This window comes from Cyprinodon tularosa, unplaced genomic scaffold, assembly GCF_016077235.1.
Source record: "Cyprinodon tularosa strain WSP-4 unplaced genomic scaffold, ASM1607723v1 ctg366, whole genome shotgun sequence".
NCBI lineage: Eukaryota > Metazoa > Chordata > Actinopteri > Cyprinodontiformes > Cyprinodontidae > Cyprinodon > Cyprinodon tularosa.
In genome coordinates this window covers 658,004-679,936 of record NW_024039081.1, presented here as the reverse complement: position 1 = coordinate 679,936, position 21,933 = coordinate 658,004, and the positions used below count along the sequence as shown (strand labels likewise).

Below are 21,933 nucleotides of genomic sequence, written 5' to 3'. Positions count from 1 at the left end.
AGTTCAACATTGTGACAGTTACTGGCTTTAAGAAAATCCTTCCCTTGATAATTGGATGTCATTCTCTGGCCCCGCCTCTTTTTAATTTTTGACCCACTAGCCCCGCCCATTCCTTCTGCTGTGTTTTCTAGGTCTACAACAATAAAGAGAGTGAAATGTCTTCTACACCTGGCACCTACTGCTGGGGAGCGTTTTAACTACTTTGACAATCTCTTAGACCTAGATAGACTTTATTTGTAATTTTGTACACACATGTGTATACAAAAAGAAATTTCGTTTAGTGCAGCTCTCAAGACATTTTCATTTTTTTTTAAGTGCAGCCTTGATAAAGGTAAGCAGCAGTGATATTGTAAACATATAACTGTACAGTTCCAAAATTCAGCTTTTTTTTTTTCTTCATTACCCCATTTAATATAACATTCAGCAGTCTAACGGCGGTGGGGAAGAAGCCTGTTCTGGAATCTGGTGGACCTGCATCAGACGCTTTGAAGCCTCTTCCCAGAGGGCAGCAGGGAGAACAGTCCATGGTGGGGGGGTGAGGGGTCAATAATGATGTCACGGGCTCGGGACACGGAGCGCTGGGATGAAATGTTTTTAATGGAGGGAAGAGGAGCCCCCATGATCTTCTCTGCTGTTCTCGCCACTCTCCTCACCTTCTTCCAGTCTGAGGCGATACAATAGATTAGCACCTTGATACTATCGCTGAAGTATAAGTAGTATTATTTAATCTGACATGTGTACTGTGGTAGCTGAAGATAAGAATATGGGCTTTCTATATATAAGTGAATCTCTAAGCACCAGTGGTTTGTTTTTTAACTTTTTTGGAATGTCTTTCAATATATTTCAAATAGAGGAAGTTTCTGTGGTTTCTTCTAAATGAGTGATCTGCTGTCTACAGAGGCTAGTGCTGATTTTTTTTTTTAAGTTAACAAGTTAAAATAAATAGACATTTGATGTGGTTTGGCTAAAAAGTGTAATAACCAATTGTAGCTATATACTAAATTGTTTATATTTACTTATAGTTAAATGGACTCCTACAAAACTGTAAATGCGCTGAAACCCTATGTTACGGTAATTCATGATTAAAAACATATTTATTTATTGTGGCCTTTAACTGCTCTAATCATTATTAGTTATGTTTTTAGTCTGACTTTTATATCATTTTTGTTAAAATCTTTTATATCATTTTTTTTAATTATTGAATTGTTACCTTTATGCAAATGTACTTATTAAGTACTGCAGTGTCTTCCTTCTTGAATATGTTTAAATATTCATGGTAGGTCTGTAAAAGTAGCCTGATAAACCAGACTAAATGTGAGATTAAATGTGTAATTTAGTCTGGCTCTGATGAATGAGACATCGGAAGATTGTTGATGAGAACAACCCGTTGCTTTTCAAACCATGTCTGTGGCTGTTGGCCAACGCTTTGACCAACGAGCGCAACCGAAAGCGCGACAGAAAGCGCCCCACAATGGCAGCACACGGCTCCCAAAGGGGATGGGTTAAATGCAGAGGTAAGCTTCTCTGATGTGAGATCATAAAAGTTCAGTTATTAGTATTAAGAAGCATGCTGCATGGGTGAGCAGTTTGTGCTACTGTTGCTGTCACGTCTTGGTTGTGGTTTAGAGGACCCAAATGCAGAGGCAGAGAGGTTTAATGGTAACACAAACAATAGGGGGCAAAATCCAAAAATCCAACTTAAAGTGTTACACAGACCAGAACCATGGAGACATCAGGGGAAAACAAGCACAAGGAGCCGGGGAGAGACAAGTCGAGAAGACAACAGCAACGACAGGATCAGCAATAACAAGGAACCAACAAAGAGTGAGAGCAGAGGGAGAGTATGTAGCTGACTGAGACAAAGGGAGGGCTAACGAGCTGACAAGGAGCAGGTGTGAGAGGAGACAACGAGGGAGCCAAGGGGAAAGGAACACACACACACACAAGAGGGCAACAGAGGTCAATAGAAAAACATGAGAACTAACATAAATCTAGAAATTACAACAAAACTGGAATTAAACCAATAAAACTAGAAAACAAGGAGCAAAGTAAAGTACAACAGAACCAAGACCATAACAGTTGCCTTGTAACAGGAAGGTTATGGGTTTGATTCCCAGCCTTTCTGCATGAAGTTTGCATGTTCTCCCCATGCAAGAGTGGATTCTCTCTAGTTATTCTGCCTTCCTCCAACAGTCAAAAAAAAAAAAGAGACTGTTAGGTTAATTGTTGCCCTGCAACGGCAACCTGCAGGATGTACCCTGCTTGTCGCCCATAGAATGCTGTGAATAGCACCAGCCCCACCACGACCCTGACGGATTAAGCAGCAGAAGATGGAAGGATGGATGGACTACAAGAAGCAGCAGATTCTCAGTTTTTTATTAAAAAGTTGAATATATTTTTATAAAATCAGCAACAGCAGATGACTTATAACACTAGTCTCTAATTTCAATCCACCAATTTTTCTCAAAAATGACCAGAATGATGAGGAAGAAGACGACAGATGAAGTCTCCTCCTCTTCCTCTTTGTTCTTCAACTTAACAGGAAGTTTCTTTAACCCAGAGCAGATATAAGGGTGAAGGACAGGGTCCTTTATTTGAAAGGTCCACAGAGGGAGAGAAAACAGACTGATGGTGAGTATATATGATTTTCTGTCCCATTCACAATTAAAGATACTCAGGTTTTGAATTTGTTGCTGTTTTTGCTGTTGTTTTTGTCGATATAGTCAAAATTTAATGGAAAACATTGCAGCTATGCTTTAAATATATTAAAATTCGTGGGATTCTTATCAAACATATGTACTTTGTGAGAGCAAGTTTGATTCATATCTGCAGGTTTTAAATTATAAGAATCAAGATTTTGATCTGTTTAAATAAGTGCAGATTTAAATGAATAAATCTTAAAATCTTGTATTTATTCAATATTTTGCTTAGCATATTTGTTTTGCTTTTAGATATTGCTTGTAAACTAACTTATATTTTCTACTGTGAGTATTTAATGACCTAAGATTTAAAGGTCCGAATTTGGAAAGTTAACCTATTTTGGTCTGATCTAATTGACAACCTGTTGTGTGTTTAATGTTTAAGGTTTGAGGGTCCAGTATAGACATTACCCAATAAATAATTAGTAAAAATCTAATGTTTTTTTTTTTTGTCATCAAGTAGCTGATCTGTCTCTATGTTTTTCAGCGAAGAGGCCCCATGATGAGACGTCCTCAGAGCTGTGAAGAAGGTAAGATGAATATGGTGGTAAAGAAGAAAAAGCTGCAATCAGAGCCGAGTCATGTTCATCGGACAGACAACCAGATTCAAGAAAAAAAAAATTTTTTAGACAACATGTAACATTAAAACTGGTGGCAAACAGCTTTATCTACAACTAAAGGATAAATTTAAGGCAGGATTTGGTCAATAATTGAAGATCTCCCTGATCTGAAGATAATTTAAGTGTTTAAAATGGGGAAAGATGCTGACAGAAAGGCGTCAGGAAGTGGTTTAAGTGGTTTTCTAAAGCCGATGTTCTTGATAAACATCCTGTATTAAAAGTTCAGGTTGCCAAAATCTGTGGGGCAAATGTTAGACCTCTTTGTTCTAATAGGGAACAAAACTTCATCCAGAAACTGAAGGTCTATTCAGTCTAACTGCAAAATGTCCTGCTTTCTGATAGGACTTGTGTTATTGTACTGGTCTCCAGTCCTTCTCAGAATCCAGTTCACATCCGCATAGTGTAGACACCTAGAGATCACGACCAAAACTTGAACAACTCCACATACACAATCCACATCGATGGTGTTGAATATTTATTTCTTTTGAACACAAAACTGTGATGTTTGAAAATCAGAGCAGCACAAATCATTGTTTAGTTTAGAGATTCTTAGTTTATCCAAGTTAAAAAAATGTCTGAATGAGCCTAAAATATCTCTTTGGAGAAAGACCTGTACAAACCTCCCATCTTCCACTCCCAACAAAGATCTCCTTTAAATGTTGTTAAGGTGAAGCTGCTTCCTCTCAACATGAAAACCCAACCAGAACCTCCAAGCTGCCATCAGAGAGAGTCGTCCTGCTGGTTCTGGGCTCTCTGCTGGCTGCTGCTCTCATCGTCATCTGCAGACTCTGTGAGTTCTTCCTGATAAATCAATCTCTGAACTAAACATGATAATTACTGCTGTCAACACTTGAGAAGTATGCAATATATTTCAAAGTTTGTGGTATTCATTGATGATACATTTAATTTAGGATGTTTTTGACAATTAAATAAACTAAATAACCCAAAATCTTAAAAGGTGAAAGGTCTTTGTAAGCGGGTAACCCAAGTATGGGGGACCATTTAAGGTCAAAACCATTATTTTTTCTTATTTATACAAAGACGTGTTGGTAAATGAGTTTCACATCCCATCCAGCCGGACTTCATTCAGTCAAACCATTTATGTTTTCAATCTATTGCTACAATTCCAAAAATATTTTAAATCTTTGATCACTGCTGCACTTTTTGGAATAGAAATGCTCATTTACTGTCTGAAAAGCTGCACTAAACGAAATTTTGATGGCAATAAAAACTGTCCAAGTCTAAGTCTACACGCTATTTGACAGAAACCTAATTTTAATTCCTTTGCTTGCGTTTAAAATCAAGAAGATCTTGTTAATCCAGATATATCTTTATCTTTTTTCTCTCTCTCTCTCTCTTTTAATCAGCAACTTATATCATCCAAACAAAGGAGACCCTGCAGAGTCTCACGGAGGAAAACGAAGTCATGAGGGGAAATCTTCCAGGTAGGGCCTTTTAGGGTCAGAACATCTAAGAGCTCCTGAATGAATATTCAAAAAAGATTTAATTCTCTACAGCTTTCTTTACACCAGAAATAAGTGTCATTTGTAATAGTATCGGTATGCAGAAGGATGGGTTTACTATTAATGGGAGTCTGATGTATATGCATCCTGGACAAAATTGTTGTATCCTCTAGTGTTATGAGAGAAAACCCCACAATGTCACTGTCATGATGTTACAAAGTTCAGACCCAAATGCAGAAAAACCGAACAGAGAGATCAGGGAAAAGGTTTAACGGGTTTTATTAAAGCGGTTAAACAGAGGGAAAAGTGTTGCTCTGAACACTGCTCAACTGGAACTGTAAAGTGAGGGGAAGACACAGCAGTTAGTTCAGGCTCAGTGGGGAATCTGACTTGTGAACTTGGAGAAGAGGATTTGGTTTCCAACTCAATTTTCCAGAGAAGTTGTTGAATCCTTGACTCCTGTCTGTGTGCCGTGGTTGCAGTGTTTGTCTGATTTGGTGGAGGGGGGAACAGGGTTTACCCAGAATGCTGTTGATAGGTGGTGAATGGAGAAACTGACCACTCAGATTTCCTGCGGTACTTGAATGGGTCGTAGTGGAGAACAATCCCTTTCTCAGTGTTGTGCCTGAACGCGTTCATTGAACGAAAGTTCATGAACTCGTTCATATTTTGGGCGAACGTGAACTGAACGTACTGCATTACTGCCTGATGAACGTTATTGTGAACTCGTTCATTCTGGTGTCTTTGAACGGCACGCTCTCTCAGTTCAGCTCCGTTCAATAGGTTGCCAGATTTCTATAGAGTCCTCCAGGCGAAACCCCGGCTAAATCACACCGTAAACAAGCCTTAATATGTAGAGGGAAAAACACCCAATCTGGCAACAGCAGCTACCAGTGTCGTAGCCTACAGCCGCGTGCGTCATCAAAACAAAATGCAGCGTGGAAGCCACAGCAGCATGGAGGCTACCGTGGAGGCGACAAAGCAGCAGTATGATCACTTAAAACAGTTTTATGACCAGGTGGTCGGTGAGGACGATGGCAACAAGTTTGCCCGCCGGCTTTCAGTAAAAAAATCCGCACTTCAGTAACCTTAAATTCCTACCTCAGCCTGGTCCCTCAGTTTGTGTTGGTAAAATCTTCTTGAGCGGAGGACTTCAACAGGGGATCCGCGACCCCTAGGGGGTCTACGGAGGTACTGCATGAGGGTCTGCATGGTTAGTTGATATTTTTATATTCCCCCCCTGCAATTTTTTCCCCCACTAATTGAAATGTCTTTAAATACTCATTAACATGAAATCAACACACTGTAGTAAACAGATAAATGGAGACAAAAGATGTCTTTCAGTCATCAATGCACACATTCAGAAATTAATTTCTTTACATTACTCCATCTGTAATAGAGTGACTATAGGACACAATTTCATACAATATATATAAATAGGGGGTCCCCGCTCCATCTCGCCATCAGTTTGGGGGTCCTTGGTCTGGAAAACATAGAAGACCCCTGTTCTTGAGGGTTTTACTATCCATGTAACTTGTTTGTTAAACCTGCCTGGTATAATTTTCCAGGATTCCAGTATTCCTTTTTAGTATGTATTGAAATGGAATTTCAAATGGAAAAAATTATAAAAAAAAAAAAAAAAAAAACATTTGCACCTTAAAGACTACTTTCCTATTTTTCTTTTAATAATTACTGATAAAAAAGACCATTCAAGCAGCACATTTTTCCTGATGTTTTTGAGAATATACTGTAGGGGTGAAAGCTGCAGCTGCTACTAGTGTGAAGTGAATGTACAGCAACAAAGCGTTAAAGCAACAATGGGGAAATGCTGTCCCCTCAATGCTAATGTAAACCCTGGTTGGATAAGGATTCAAAACTGGATAGGAAGATGAAATCTGACGCACAGTTTCAGAGTTACAACTGATAAAATAATTGCTGTCTGTGGTTCTACAGTAGGCTATGGTGTAATTGAGCAATATATGGAAAAAAAAAAAGAACTATGAACTAGTTCATTTTTTGGTTTTGAATTATGAACTATGAACTGAACTAGTTCATTTTAAAATGTGTGAACTGAACTTTGAACTAGTTCACGTAGAAAGAGAACTTTCCCAACACTGCCCTTTCTCAGTGAGAAGCTCAAACGTTCTCTTGGGGAAAGTGGATCCAAACCTCCTGTTTGAACCCCAGCTCAGTTTGAAGCTCAGTTGATCCTTCCAGGGAGTGAAGGTCCGAAAAATCCAGTTTGCAGGATGACTTCCTGCCGAGAGGCAAAGACAAAAACAAAGTTAAACTCAGGTTGACAAGAACTCAGTTTGATGTGTGAGGAGGCGGACCAGAACCAGGCGCCTCCTGGTGGATGAAGGGAGACAAACACAGACACACAAACACAAAAACAGGAGTCCTGACAGTCACAAAAATAATCTTAGGAATAACAAATAAAAATGATATTTCCATGAACAGATAAAGGTCAGGCATCGCTTTTCAACCATGCTTCAGCTAAATAATATAAAACTATAAACTCCTGAAACAGACCTTGACTAAAATGATGGTTCCCCTAGAAAAGAATGAAAATCCTTTATTGTCCCACAATGGGGAAATTGAGCTTAAAAAAGGTGTATAAAAATATTAGAATAAGTGACAGAGTTAAGAAAATAAACAAATAAAATATTTTTACGGTATAAATACTGTGCATCTGGAGAGTAAATAATAAATAAACAGCTGTGGACATTTTTTACAGTAATGGATATGTGAAAAAAGATTCCCTCAGCCGGCACTCTAGGTCCTAGAGCAAGACCCTTAAACTCACACTGCTCTTGACGTGGCAACAGGAAGGAAATGAATGACAAATCAAAGAGACACCTAATATGAATGCTAACAAAAAAAACAGAAAATCATATAAAAAGATTATAAGTGAAGTTCGAACTTCAATGGACCTAAACACATCAGCTATATATTCACCAGTGGAGAAATTAAGCAGACAAAGAAGGTCCAGGGGTCCGTACCCAGTCAGGGATTTGAATGAGAACTGGAACAGGCGGATTCAGGGTTCCAGAATTCCTACAGAGGGTTCAGGCAGGACGTTCAGATGGGAACAGGGAAGCTCAGTGGTTGAGAGTGTCATGATTTTATCTAAAGCTCGGACCCACATGCAGTGAAGCCAAACAGAGAGACACAGAGTAAAAGTTTCAACAGGTTTTATTGAAGAGTATTTTGAGTTCGTTGCAAAGTTCCTCCGAACTCTGCTTGGCCGGGAAACTGGAAGACGAGGGGAAGACAGACTGTTAGGTTCAGGCTCAGTGAATTGGAGTTGTTAATCTTGAAGGAGAGGATTTGTTGCCACTCACGTTTCTGGGGAAGAAGAGACACGTAGACTCCAGTCTGTGTGTTGGTCTTCCAGGGTTTGTTTGATTCGGTGGAGGGCGGAACAGGGTTTACCCAGAACTCGGACGGAGTGAAATGATGCAGCCGCTGGTTGCAACTCAGTTTTCCTGTGGTACTTGAACAGGTCGTGGTGAAGATGATTTCCTTACTCAGAGAGTGATCTCAGCGTGCTGAAAGGTGGATGGATCCAAACCTCCTGTTTGGAGTCCGTCGCTCAGTGTAAGACTCAGTTGATCCCAATTGGGAGAATGCGGTCCGAAAAGGTCCAGTTTGCAGGAAGGCTTCCTGCTGAAAGGCAAAGAACAAACAACCAGTGTGGTGCAGTGCCAGGCAAACAAAGCGGTGGGTGTGTCTTGGAGCATGGATCAGGGTAAAAAAGGAAAACAGCTGATGAGAAAAGAGGATTCAAAGAATGGACGAATCATTTGCTTTCATTATCAATGTGGAAGCATTGCCTCCATTTTTGTTTTGTATGAAGAGGTTGTCAAAAAATAAAATTTGGAAAGGCATTTCCAGGGAAGGCAAGCTATTGTGCAGCCGATCAACAAGTTGGGAGTGAGATAAAAAGTGTGGTTGCAGAACTTCTGGATAAATTAGAGGAGAGCAAAGATAGATATAAGAAGTGTATTGCATCTCCAAACTCCACTACTGATGCTAGTATTGTTGCAGGGATGGAAAACCGTCAACAGATCAAACAGGCAGCGCTCTGATGCAGGGATGTGAACTTCTTAAATTGTTTTCCCCAAATCCTCAAAATATAAATCACACCAAGGGACGCTGGTGACGAAGGATGTGGGATTTTGGAGTTAGAGAGCTCTGCTCTGGTGGATGTCAGTTCCTGCTTGGTTTCTCATGATTCAATGAACTCCTCCCACGTCCACCATAGAAAGATTTCTTTATCGTGTTTCTATAATTTCATCAACGCAACAAAACCTAAACCGTGCGGTGAAGGGCGGTGAATCGGCGTGCGGTGAAAGTGTTCCCTGCTCCTCCCTCACCTCATGCTACTATGTGACATTTGCTCCAGGATAAACATTTCATCATGAATGCTTATTATATATTTAAGCCCATATAGTCCTTTTCTATAGTGGGCTAAAACACTTAGAGCCCGTGTTGCCATACAAAGCATATATAAGACTTTTACATTTTGCGGCCCCAAACTGTTTTATTTTTGGGGGTTTTTTGGTCCAATATGACTGAGCAGTTTGGGTTGCTGACCCCTGTACAAGGGCATCAGCAATGATTTCAACCTCAATAGCTGGGACTGGGCAGTATATAAAGAAGCAGGAACAGGTGGATTAGATGTGTGGTAACGGGAAACAGGGCAGAGTTAAGCAGGTGAATGAAATGAGCAATTAGGCCAGCTCTCAAAGCCTTGATCATGACAATCAAGGGATTTTATCAAGGGAAATGAGCTTGTCAGTGTTAGAAAGCTTGGTCTCAATCGCAGGTCATGGGTCTTCAACAGGACAATGAGTAAGAAAAACATATATAGAAGCTAATAGAATCACATCTAAGAAAACTGGAGCAGTTTACCAGGACCAGAATACCTGCTGAAAGGAGCAGAAATCTCATTAAGAGTCCTATGCAATTTCATCAGCAGATGGTAAATGGTAAATGGCATGTACTTATATAGCGCCTTTATTCAAGTTAGGAGACTTGACCAAAGCGCTTTACACCACATTCATTCACCCATTCACGCACACACTCACACACTGATGGTGGCAAGCTACATTGTAGCCACAGCTGCCCTGGGGCTCACTGACAGAAGCGAGGCTGCCGTACACTGGCGCCACCGGGCCCTCTGACCACCATCAGTAGACAATGCAGGTGAAGTGTCTTGCCCAAGGACACAACGACAATGAAAGTCGGAGTCGGGGCTTGAACCGTCAACCCTTCGATTTCAGGGCAAACTCCTACATGAAGATTCTGAATATGTTAAATAACTAGAACTGGAAGTAATAGTTAATGAATAGGTCATTCAAATCAAGGGTAGAACAAATTAATGATTATTAGTTAAATGATTGTAACTGTAATCTGCTTACTCACCAAGGTTCATTAGTCTTTTAACCAAGGTTGGACTGTTAAAATCCAGTTATCTTTCACCAATTCAGTAATTTAGACTGTGGTTATCAGTAAAGTTATTAACCTACAAAAAGAAATTGTCTCTGTTTCTTTGTTTTGACCATAAAGACCTCCACAAGTTAATGTATCTTTATCTTTATTACCTAATAATCCCTGTTACAGTATTATTATATATAAAACTATGCAAACACTACCTACTACTGGAAATACACCTTTTTATCTAGTTGCCTAGTTTTACTTATTAGACCAAAAGTCTTATATAAATCATGTCAAACATTGCGCAATGCTGATGTTCATCTTAACATGTTGAGGACCACTCTTTTAAAGATCCAACTTCTCATTTTATTTTTGGAGACCATCCGTTTGAAAATTTTAGGGAAAAAAATCACATAAAGACCCGAAAAAGACCCCAACCAGTCTGAAAGCTTCCCTCAAAGTATTCTTAGAGGTTAGCAGATTTTTTTGATAAATTAAAGTCAAAATTTTTATCTTTAATTGGTTGAGTTGAGGATCTCCACATTGAAGCCTGTGTTGCAGTGTTTGAAGAGGAGCCATCCTGTGAAAAAGACTGGGTCAGGTTTGAAGAAACCTGTTATTACTTTTCCACAAATAAATTTTCCTGGGAGGAGAGCAGGAATAGATGCAGGGAAGCAGGAGCAGAGCTGGTTAAGGTGGAGACCAGAGAGGAGCAGGTATGAAGCATGTTGGATGAAAAATATTTCACTCCTTCAGAAGAATTGAAGTAAAGCTTTAACATCTTCTCTCCAGTATTTTCTAAGGAACAACCTTAACCGGAAAATGAAGAGTTTCGATGACATGTTCTGGATCGGACTGACGGACTCAGAGGAGGAGGGGAGATGGGTCTGGGTGGATGGCTCAGAGCTCAGTGAAAGGTCTGACCTCTTGTGAGAACACTTTCTAAATGGGAAGGTACAAACTTTACGGATCTGGTACTGTTCTGCAGTTTGATGTTTTGGAACGCACTACAACCTGATAACTGGGCCAAGGAAAACCCTGCAGGAGAGGACTGTGTGAGGGTCGGGATGGAGGGAGGAGGAGGAGGACCGATGAAGAATTGGTACGACAAAGACTGCAGTGCTGCTCAGAAGAGAATCTGTGAGAAACTCAGAGACACCACAACTGAATAAAAGTGAAAACGTTTAAATAAAACTTAAACATGATAGAAATTTGTATGTTTCATGTTTCACTTTTTCTTTATTTCTGTTGGGATCCTGAGGCTTGCCCACCAGAGGGCGCCGAGGATCCCCTCCTGATTGTCTGTTCAACGGTTTGGTTCTGGAGATCCACCTTTCTCCAGCAGAGAGCGCCCTGGGTCTCCTGAGAGGAAGCCACCTACACACCTGCGGCTCATCCACCTGATTAGGAGACCAGCTTTATAAGCAGTGGCCAGACCTGTCTTCGGGGCCAGAGTGTTGCCAAGTTTTGGAAAACCCGTTTGAAGCCTGTAGCTCTGGAGGAGCTCATGTCAGGAAACCCGCCTGCCTACCCAGAGAAGCCAAACTGAAGATCCTCAGTCCGTGTCTCCCGGTTAGTTCTCTGGAGAGAACTAGGAGAACCACTCAAGGTCTGAACCTCGCTAGTCTGAAGCTGAACTCTGCCGTTGCTAGGCTCTCGGCTGAACCCACAGCCTCTGGACCCAACCGTTTCCCTCACTCCACCGATCAGTCTGAACCTCATCAGGTACAAGACTCTATCTGGATATCACTGTTACCTGGCTAACCAAACAAATACCTCTCTGCAGATTAATCTGTGAAACCAGTCCCGGACCAGTACCAGAACCAGTGCAAACTTTACCCTGTGTGTGTTTTACCTTAATAAACTGTTGAACTTTTCCCCCGGACTCCGTGGTGTGTTCTGCATATGGGTTTAATCTGAAAGCCTTAAAGACAATTTCTATCTGTTGGATAAGCTTTATGCCAGATCAGTGAAAGGAAGCACCAGTCAACCTCAGATAATATACATGAGATAAATAATCAGCTGATTAACCTCCATTTTAAAAGTGTGCAAAATCTCCCTGAACATATTTACATTTTATTTTGGGTTGTTTTTTATGCTAAAGTCTTCAGATTCACATGTGATGGTTAATAACCAGACTTTTGAAAAGGTGTTGAACAAAAGGAGGTCAGTCAGTTTTCTGATTCAAATGAGTTGAAGCATGATATAGGGAACTTTGACCACAATGGCATAGTCTGTAGATTGAAAGACTCAACCATCTTATGATTATCTTCTTAACAATCAAGGTTTCCCATGGCCTTATCTCCAGTACTTTCCCCCATCATCTAGTTTTCCCTTGATCATTTTGTGTTTCTTAGTCATCAATCTCTTTCAAATTCAGCTTCCAAGTTAGATTTAAGCACTGTTGTATTTATTGATTGCTCTTTGTCGCCCCCTAGTGCCACTTTCCTTTTCCCTCAGTCCTCTTCCAGCTCTCTCTGTCCAAACCTGCTCTAAAAAATAAAAGGAACATGTAAACAACACAAATTTACTTCAATTAATTCACACCTCTGTGAAATAAAACTGTCCACTTAGGAAGTGACACTGTGTTGTGCAACTCTACCAGAATTTTATATTAAAAATATTAAAAACCTAGAAATGGAAAATAAACCCAAACCATTGTATTTTCATCCATGGTGAAAATGAACACAAACATAACAGAAGGCAAACATTGCTGAGTGGAACATTTAAAACTAAAGATGTTTTAGGACACAAAAACATTCAAAATTAAGCGTAATTTTTAAGTTAAAGCAGAAAGGAAACAGTGTGACAGTAAAGACTGAGGGTGTTGCATCATTTTCTATGAGCTGATAAATAAGTTGATAAATAGATGTCTTTTCCTGTTCAAAATCAGAGTGGTTTCCTGTGCTTTCCCTTCCCACCGCCACTGCATTTAGAAGGCAAGAGCCTTTTTAAAGCATTGAACAGCAGTTCTGCATCTCCATAGGTTTATTATTAGTCTATGGGCTCAACTAGACCAGAGACCTTAAATTAATATCTGCTAAAGGACCACAAACATCCTCTGACAGGCTCTGTGAGATTATGGGTATGAAAAGATATATGACTTAAAACACCTACTAATTGGTCAATAAAAGCCTTAATGAAAAATGTAGAAAAAAAAGTCAACTCAAGGGCAGCAAGGAGGCTCAATTTGTAGAACTGTTTCCTTGCACACAACAAAAAATGTCTTCTAAAAAATAAGAAAAAAATATAGTGTTTTAAGTGAATAATTGCTTATTTTGAACAAAATAATCTGCCAGTGCAGCAAGGAAATGAGACTTGGTAAGATTTCTTAAAACAAGAACATAATATCCGAGTAGTAAGCATCCAAAAAAACTTAAATCAAGTAGAAAAATATATTCTTCTTTTACTTGTCAAGATTTTTTTCTCTTATTTTAAGCAATGTATTCTCATTTATTAGTCATTATTGCTTGGAATTAAATGTCCTCTAACTGATTATTGCTCAAAACAAGCAAACAACATGCTGAAAAACAAGGCAAATGTACTTGATAACAGTTCATTTAAAGGCTTAAAACTAGTCTGTTTTTCTTAGCTAGAATTAATTTAATTATTTAGGTGTAGTGAATGACAAAAACTTCAAAACATTTTTTTATTAATATTTTAGCAGAAATGCAACAGAATTAAGCGAAATACAATCTCAATGACCCTATCAATTTGAATGCAATCAGATTTGAATAGCTGGAATATCTTAATGAGATGGGGTCAGTTCTTAAAACAGGTTAATGTGGATTGTCTTATTGTCTTGAAACAAGTAAAAATGTACCCACAGTCTGAATGTTAACGCGACTCAGTCCGCAATGTGTGATATTTTAAGAAAAAAGCTGCTCAGAATTAGTTGTATTATCTAGTTAGGATTAAAAAAAATAATTTTCTTAAAACAAGTAAAATAATCTTAACAATATTTAGTCTTACTAAGAAAAGACATTGAAAAACAAGTGTAATAAGACCAAAATGCTTAATTCAAGTTTATACACTTGTATAGATTTTCCTTTTTTGCAGTGCAGTAAAAGGTCCTGGGTTTGAAACTCAGACTGGGTCTTGAATTTGATGGACTTTGCATACTCCTGTGTACTCTGAGGCCTGTACTATGAAGCTGGATTACTGGGTTAGCTAGACAACTTAAGCCTCAACCCTGACTTTCTGGTACCACGAACTGGATTAATGTTTAAAAGTGACCATGACAACATATTCTGAACTGCAAACCTGCTCCAGAGCAGGTTAGCTAGACTGAGACTGATTTATTTTGTCATTTTGTATACACGAGTGTAAACAAAAAGATTTTGTTTAAAACAGCTCTAGACCATTTTTACATAAAAAAAAATAGCAATATAAATATATGACTGTAAATTTACAGTTCTAACGTTTTTTTTTTCATCTCTACTGGACTGTGTGCATCAATTGGTTTATTTAGATTTTTTGACTGCACAGCCTTTGTCTGGAGATCTTGACCGCTCTTTTCTATTGTTTTGGTGAGTCTGATGAGTGAGTGAGTGAGTGAGTGAGTGAGTGAGTGAGTGAGTGAGTGAGTGAGTGAGTGAGTGAGTGAGTGAGTGAGTGAATGAATGAGTGAGTGAGTGAGTGAGTGAGTGAGTGAGTGAGTGAGTGAGTGAGTGAGTGAGTGAGTGAGTGAGTGAGTGAGTGAGTGAGTGAGTGAGTGAGTGAGAGATATGTTGTGAAGTTCTTATGAGATTGTTAAGTTCTAGTTTTGCAACCTATTTTTTGATACAATTAATAATTTCCTTGTTTCTTGGACTTACTGTTTATTCTCCACCTGTGCAAATAAAAAACAAATATCGCCCATCCTTTGTGTTTGCCTTGGTAGGCCTATATCCTCTGGCAAACTATCCACAAAGCGTTTGTGTTTCATACCTCCAGCTAAACTCCTAAACAGCTGCAAGAATCCATCAGGGAAGAGGCTGAAAAAAAAATAAAACACTGAGCAGATCGGATGTTTCGCCTGCTTCGCAAAATTTTGATAGCAAAGTGTTTCTGCTGAATCATTTATCAGACATGTTGCGCAAATTAAACCCACAAAGCATTGTCACCCATGCTGTGGTTGGCGCAACATTTCCGTTCTGAATATTCCATCAGTAAACATACACTCTTGTTGCTGCTGAGATCATAAAAAAAGCCAAATTTGGACAGAACGGCAACAACGCCATCAGTGGTAGTTTCAGGCGCTGCCGGATTTGTATATGCATGATCTATTTCCTCTTCCCCTTCCAGCATTATTTGGTATTTCCCCTTTTTTCTGTAGACATCTAAGTAGATCCAGAAAATTGAAAAAAATTCAGTTCATTCAAATACATTCAGACGATGGCTGTAATCCATGGAGGAGCTAGTTTCTCCTTTTGAACATAACACCCCACCCCCCCAGCTGGTGAATGTGTTTCTGTGATAGCTGCTTTAAATAGCTCAAGGAGGATCCCTGTTTTCCCTTTAGTACACTGTTAAATGAAATTTATTATTGATTTTTCATGTCACACTCGAAGAAATTGAAATCTAAATAAGTCATTTTTTCTTAAGATAAGTTTTAAAAAAAAATCTTGAATTACAATAAGGAGGTAAGTGAGAAACTTTGCCAATGGAAAAAGACAATTAGAATTTAAAATAAGAAAAAGCAATTGCATTGACTCAAAGCTATTTTTTTTTTCATATTTCGGTTTAAGCATGGCTTCTCATATTTGAAAAGATAATTGTATGCTAATAAGGTAAGGAACATGTTCCATGCTTATTTAATAAAGCTCTCCATCAGCTGAAAGATGCTATATTTGCAGCAGAAGGTAAACCAGTTGATTGCACAAATCATTGACTCAAAGGCAATACCTCACACCAAGCATGCTTGTTGTGACAGTGGGGAGAAAAACTCCCTTATAACGGGAAGAAACCTCCAGCGGAACCAAAATCAGGCTGCAGGGGGCGACTGGCATTCAAGACGACAAGCCGCTATAGAAAAGAAGCAGAGATAGCAAGAAACTGGCAAAAAAGAAAAGGCAACTGTCAACCAGCTCCACAGGCGGCCCCGTCCAGGAAACACACAGCCAGGCAGACGAGCTCCGAGCCAGCTCCCATGTCAGAGGATGAAATAGAGCACATCCAGTTAGTCAGAATCCATCAAGTTAGAGAACCAGGACTACGCTGAAATACAGGCCAAGCTCCTCACACACCTGCTGATGGTTTCCTTATTAACTGAGTGTTCTTAAGCTGCTGACTGCCACTACCTCGATGCCAGAGTGTTGCCAGTTTAGGGTACTCTAGCCAAGCTGAGTTTTCGCTGAGTCAAGCTAAGTTTTTGTCAACCTGAGTTTAACTTTGTTTTTGTCTTTGCCTCTCGGCAGGAAGTCATCCTGCAAACTGGATTTCTCGGACCTTCTCTCCCTGGAAGGATCAACTGAGCTTCAAACTGAGCTGGGGTTCAAACAGGAGGTTTGGATCCACTTTCCCCAAGAGATCGTTTGAGCTTCTCACTGAGAAAGGGATTATTCTCCACTACAACCAGTTCAAGTACTGCAGGAAATATGAGTGGTAGTCAGTTTCTCCATTCACCACCGCATTCTGGATAAACCCTGTTTCGCCCTCCACCGAATCAGACAAACACTGGAACCACGGCACACATACAGGAGTCAAGGATACAACCACTTCTCTGGAAACGTGAGTCGGCAACCAAATCTTCTTCTCAAAGTTCACGATTGAAATTCCCCACTGAGCCTGAACTAACCAATGTGTCTTCCCCTCACTTTACAGTTCCGGTTGAGCAGTGTTCAGAGCAACACTTCTACCTCTGTTTAACTTCTTCAATAAAACCTGTTAAACCTTTTCCCTGGTCTCTCTGTTTGGTTTTCTGCATTTGGGTCTGAACTTTGTAAAATCATGACACTGACAACTAAAAGATCTGCCTCCCATTCTATTTTCAGAAATTCTAGGAACCACTACTAAACCTGCAGATTGAGAGCGAAGTGCTCTGTTAGGAACATAAGGAACAATCAGATCTCTAATATCAGATGGAGCTTAGTGATTTAAGGCTTTATATGTGAGAAGGAGGATTTTTAATTCTATTCTGGATTTAACAGGAAGCCAATGAAGAGAAGCCAGGATAGGAGAGATATGATCTCTCTTTTTCATTTTCATCAGAACTCTGGCTGCAGCATTTTGGATCAGCTGAAGGCTTTTAACTACAGTTTGTGGACTTTCTGATAGTAAAGAATTATAATAGTCCAGCCTTGAAGTAACAAATGCATGGACCAGGGAAAAAGGGGTAAGGGAAGGGATCTGAAAGAGCTATTTTGAAAACAAAATGTCTCCCAAAATGATTCAATTCAAATTTAAAGGTAATTTCAAGAGGATTGTATGAAGAAAATACCAGATTAAAGCCCATAACCACTTTCAATTATCAATCCTACCAAAGTAAAGTACTCTATTTTCAACGTCTGTGTATTAGAAGTAGTGTTGCACCGATGCCAATACAAGTATCAGACGGGTCCCCCGATCCAGCACTAAAATGGTGGTGTCGGTATCAGGGAGTACCAACAAATAGGGCACTGATACCATTTTGAGAGCCAAAAGAACTATTGAACTTGAACTATTGTCATCCATTCCAGGTAGGCAATAAAAAGTTCTACTGGATTCACTTTGTATTAGTCTTTTTCCTGCTTCACAAAGGTAGGCAGCCGCTTGACAAAGCCATGATGGCAATTATTTTACATCCAAGTAGTATGCAGTTCTTCATATATACACACACACACATCGATTTCAAACAAATAGAATCGGTATCGCCAACACTGCACAGCCAGGTATCTGTATCAGATGCATTACTGCACAACGCCTTCAGTCCAGCTACTGGTCGTAAAGAAAACACACAACTGGTTTTCCCTTTATTTCAACTGGTGACCAACCACACATAAATCCCTAAGCATGAAAACATTTTTTACATCAACCTCGATCTGACCAGTTAAACTTAATAGCTTTGTGACTCATTTACAGTACAAATAAAACTGTTTAACACTTGAATGAATCTCTTATTTTAATCATAAGCAGGTAAATCTCATATCTTCAGCACAAAAAGAGACTGCGAGAGTCAAAAGTTGTTATGTCCTGCCTCTACTGTGCGTCTTCTGACGTCAGGAAGTTTCATAAGGCTGACAGGAACCACTGGGCTGTAGTTCATCTTTAGACTCACAGAAGGGAAGGATGCCTGAAGCTGATATAACGTACGCTGATGTGAAGTTCACTCGACCGAGGCCCAGAGGTGAGCATCAACCTGCCTTAACTACAGAGGTGTCAAAAGTATATATGTTTATTACTAAAGAAGCATAAATCCTACTATTAAAAATGGTTTTGTAGAAGTTAGAGGATCAACTTAAGCTTTTTACTCCAGTAAAAGTGTAAAACTATACATTTTTTTCCTGCTCTAGAATAGCGCTCTAGAGCCTTTATTTGTTTTTAATGCCACAAGGCCATAACCAAAATGAGCTCAAATTAAAACAAAAATAACAAGTCTATTTTCTAAGCAGTAGAAGTAAAAAGTTATCTGAAAAATAATAACTCTAGTATAGATAGTCAGAATTTTGACTGAAGGATAACGATGTATTATACTTGCTTAACTACTCATCCATCCATCCATCCATCCATCCATCCATCCATCCATCCATCCATCCGTCCATCCATCCGTCCATCCATCCTTAGTTAGAATGTACCTAGAATCTGTGCAGATCTCCTCCAGATATTTGTTTCTTTGCAGAAAATGTTGCTTCAAACGACATCACTTACTCTGAAGTCAGGATCTCAAACAAACAGCAACCAGGTCAGTAAAACATTCATTTCAATCTCCAAAAAGAGCAAATATGAGTCTGAAGTCAATAAGATTTATACAGTTTTATTAAAAAGTGTTTTAATTACATTTCTCCTGCATGTAGAAAAAAAATAAAATGTCATTATATTTATTATGTTTATGTTTAGGCAAAAAATTTTAATCTTAAGCTAAATCCCCTCCGTTTGACAGTTATCTGGAAAGATAACTCACATAGTAACAAAAATAAACCCCAGAGAGTGTCATTCAGAGTAAAGATAAGACCTTCATTTCTCAGAAAGTGAGAGGATAGTGTTTACTGAAAGACGGTCTGCTCACGTCAAAGCCCAACTTGATAAGATAACCACAAGATTTTTGATAAGTGTTTGATAACTAATGCATAAAACCTTAAAGGAGCAATAACCAAATTTGTCTGTAGACCAAACCCTTCCTTCTATCCTTTTCTGCTTAATCCATAAGGGTCCCGTGGAGCTGGTCCATGGGCTAAAGGCAGGTTACGTCCTGGACAGGTTACCCGTCCGTCACAGAGACACACAACCATGCACACATACTCAAACCTAAGGACGAATTAGAGACACCAATTAATCTCGTTGTTCTGTTTTTGGATTGTGGGAGGAAGCTAGAGTTAACCAAAGAGAACCCATGCATCTATGAGGCAAACATGCAAACTTTACGCAAAAAAAAAACCTTTGCAAGGAATCGAACCTAGGATCTTTTGGCAACAGTGTTAAAAACTGTTCCACCGAGCAGCCTTGGAACATCATGACACAAGAGGTGATTAGGTTACACCTGTAAATTATATTAATACACCTTTTACTATTTATGATGATAATAATAATTGTAAGCATGTTGTACTCCATCTGCTTTTCCCTCATAAAACTAATAAGTGCTAGATTAGATGTTTGTGTGAATTGCTTTTTGCCCTCTGTGTCTTGTTAAGGAAGAAATTTCTAAAAAGTTAACTTTGGAAAAAAGTTTGGCTCTCTCTCTTCCTCTGGATCCCAGGTCCTCTCGGCGGCCACGTGTGGCCACTAGGAAAACAACAATGCGTGTTGACGTCACAGAATTACAGAGTTTAATCCAATATAAGACAATGCATAAACTTAGAAGTAAGACAATGCACAAACTTACACCAGAAACTGCAGAACAACGGAGACATACATTCAATTACCTGACATAAATGGAGAGAAGGAAAGAAAGCAAAGACGTACAAAGACATCTTTGGAGAGTTGCAAGAGCAAATCTGATTTGTTACTTCTGTGTAGAAAGTTTTATAATGTAGGTGTGTCTTTCCTTTTAGTATATTCAGTTAAGGCGTCCCTCCGCTTGACCAATTGGAAGCTACCTTGGACACTCAGAAAAACTTAGAACTTCCCCTAATTTACGGCAAAAATCTGGGGCCATTTGCTACTTTGTTTTAACAAGAAAAAGCGGAGAGCTTGTCCGGGCCTCCAGGAAATCTAAGGTCATCTGGCTAAGGAAAACATAAGATAAGATTTCACAGATAGCTGTGGAATGCGGGGCCTCTCCTGCCATCCTGACAAACAACCGGAGCCTCATTGCGAGATCCCCTTTGATCTACATTTTCCTTCCTGTACTTTGAATACTTACCCATCAATAGTTTAGTTTTTAAATCATTAACACAAACTTGTTCAAAATTAAGAAATATGTTCAAAATGAGAGTGTTCAACATACCTTTTACACATGCCATAAGATTAACTGTATTAAAAACTAAAAATAATCATTTTTCTTTAACAGTCTAGTGTTATACCCCGCCTCTTGCCCAACAGGCACCAGCAGTCCTGTCAGATGGCCGCTTTGGACAACAAACTGATGGATCTATTCAATATCTCTTACCAGCTTCCTTCCCCACAGCATTTAACTGCCACCACCATGTTTTACTACGCAGATATTGGGTTCAATGTTGATGAGCGACAGTAATTTTCCTCAGCACATAGTGTTTTGTATTTGCCAAAACTAGTACTATTCAGGGGCGTTGCTAGGCACAAAGCTTTACTGGGGCACTGGCCCCCTAGTGCATATGCCCCTCCTTCCATACCCAAATACAGACAAGCACACTGCCCAACCCTGATACATTCCTACCAAAATTACCAGTTGAGATATTAATGAGTATAAGAGCATATTTGTTTTAACAAACATGAACATTTTCAACATTGCAGCTATAAAAAATAAGACATCAACAACTTTGACAAATAAAAAGTTTCCTTATACACATTCTGAAGTAATCATTAATTCCTCGGTTACAGAGTTTTAGTTCGGGGGAAATTTTAACTCATCCTGAGCTAAATTTTCCTTTTATTTTTTGAGCATTAAAGTGTACCTCCTATTTATCATTTTTGCAAAGTGGTCAATCACTTGTGACTCAGCTTAGAAAGTTCTTCCTTTTCAACTGATAAAATAGCCAGATGATGGAGCCTGTCTTGTCCCATTGTGCACCTCGGCCAAGTGTGGAGCTTTCTCAACACACTGAATGACCTTTCACAACTCCAGCTGTAGACTGGGATTGTGAGGAGATCTGGATGACCTGTGTTAGTGTTGGGAATATGATGTTATCAAGCAAGTTGAAAACACACTGCATATCCTTGATGAAAAGGCTTTCTTTTTTAACCAGGAAAAGCTCAAACCATTTTGAATTAAATGAACGTTTTTTTACTCCAAATTTGTGCTGGGGATGGTGGGACAACTTCACTTGTTTAGGACCATCATGCTTTCCCCCTAAGTCACTAATGTCCCCTTCTTGTTTGTGGACGCTGGTTGTTGCATCCTCATCACCTTCATGGTCCTGTCTCTCCTGTCCTTCTCCTGTCTCTTGCCTGTCAGTC

At 39.3% G+C, this 21,933-nt stretch overlaps 2 protein-coding genes across 2 annotated transcripts in view; both read left to right on the top strand.

The window, feature by feature from the left end:
• The first annotated feature begins 2,561 nt into the window (after window positions 1–2,561).
• LOC119790491 (CD209 antigen-like protein E) lies at window positions 2,562–11,396 on the top strand. Its single transcript, XM_038296035.1, has 7 exons — window positions 2,562–2,631; window positions 3,187–3,229; window positions 3,987–4,109; window positions 4,687–4,764; window positions 10,786–10,940; window positions 11,017–11,153; window positions 11,213–11,396. The coding sequence occupies exons 1-7, from the start codon at window positions 2,629–2,631 to the stop codon at window positions 11,394–11,396; spliced, it is 723 nt and encodes a 240-aa protein (XP_038151963.1). The 5' UTR covers window positions 2,562–2,628.
• Window positions 11,397–18,382: 6,986 nt separating this feature from the next.
• Window positions 18,383–21,933, top strand: part of LOC119790490 — a 30,624-nt gene continuing 27,073 nt past the window's right edge. The window contains exons 1-2 of the mRNA XM_038296034.1: window positions 18,383–18,529; window positions 19,022–19,084. Of these exons, the coding sequence (XP_038151962.1) occupies window positions 18,472–18,529; window positions 19,022–19,084 (121 nt within the window). The 5' untranslated portion in view covers window positions 18,383–18,471. The remainder of the gene's footprint in view (window positions 18,530–19,021; window positions 19,085–21,933) is intronic.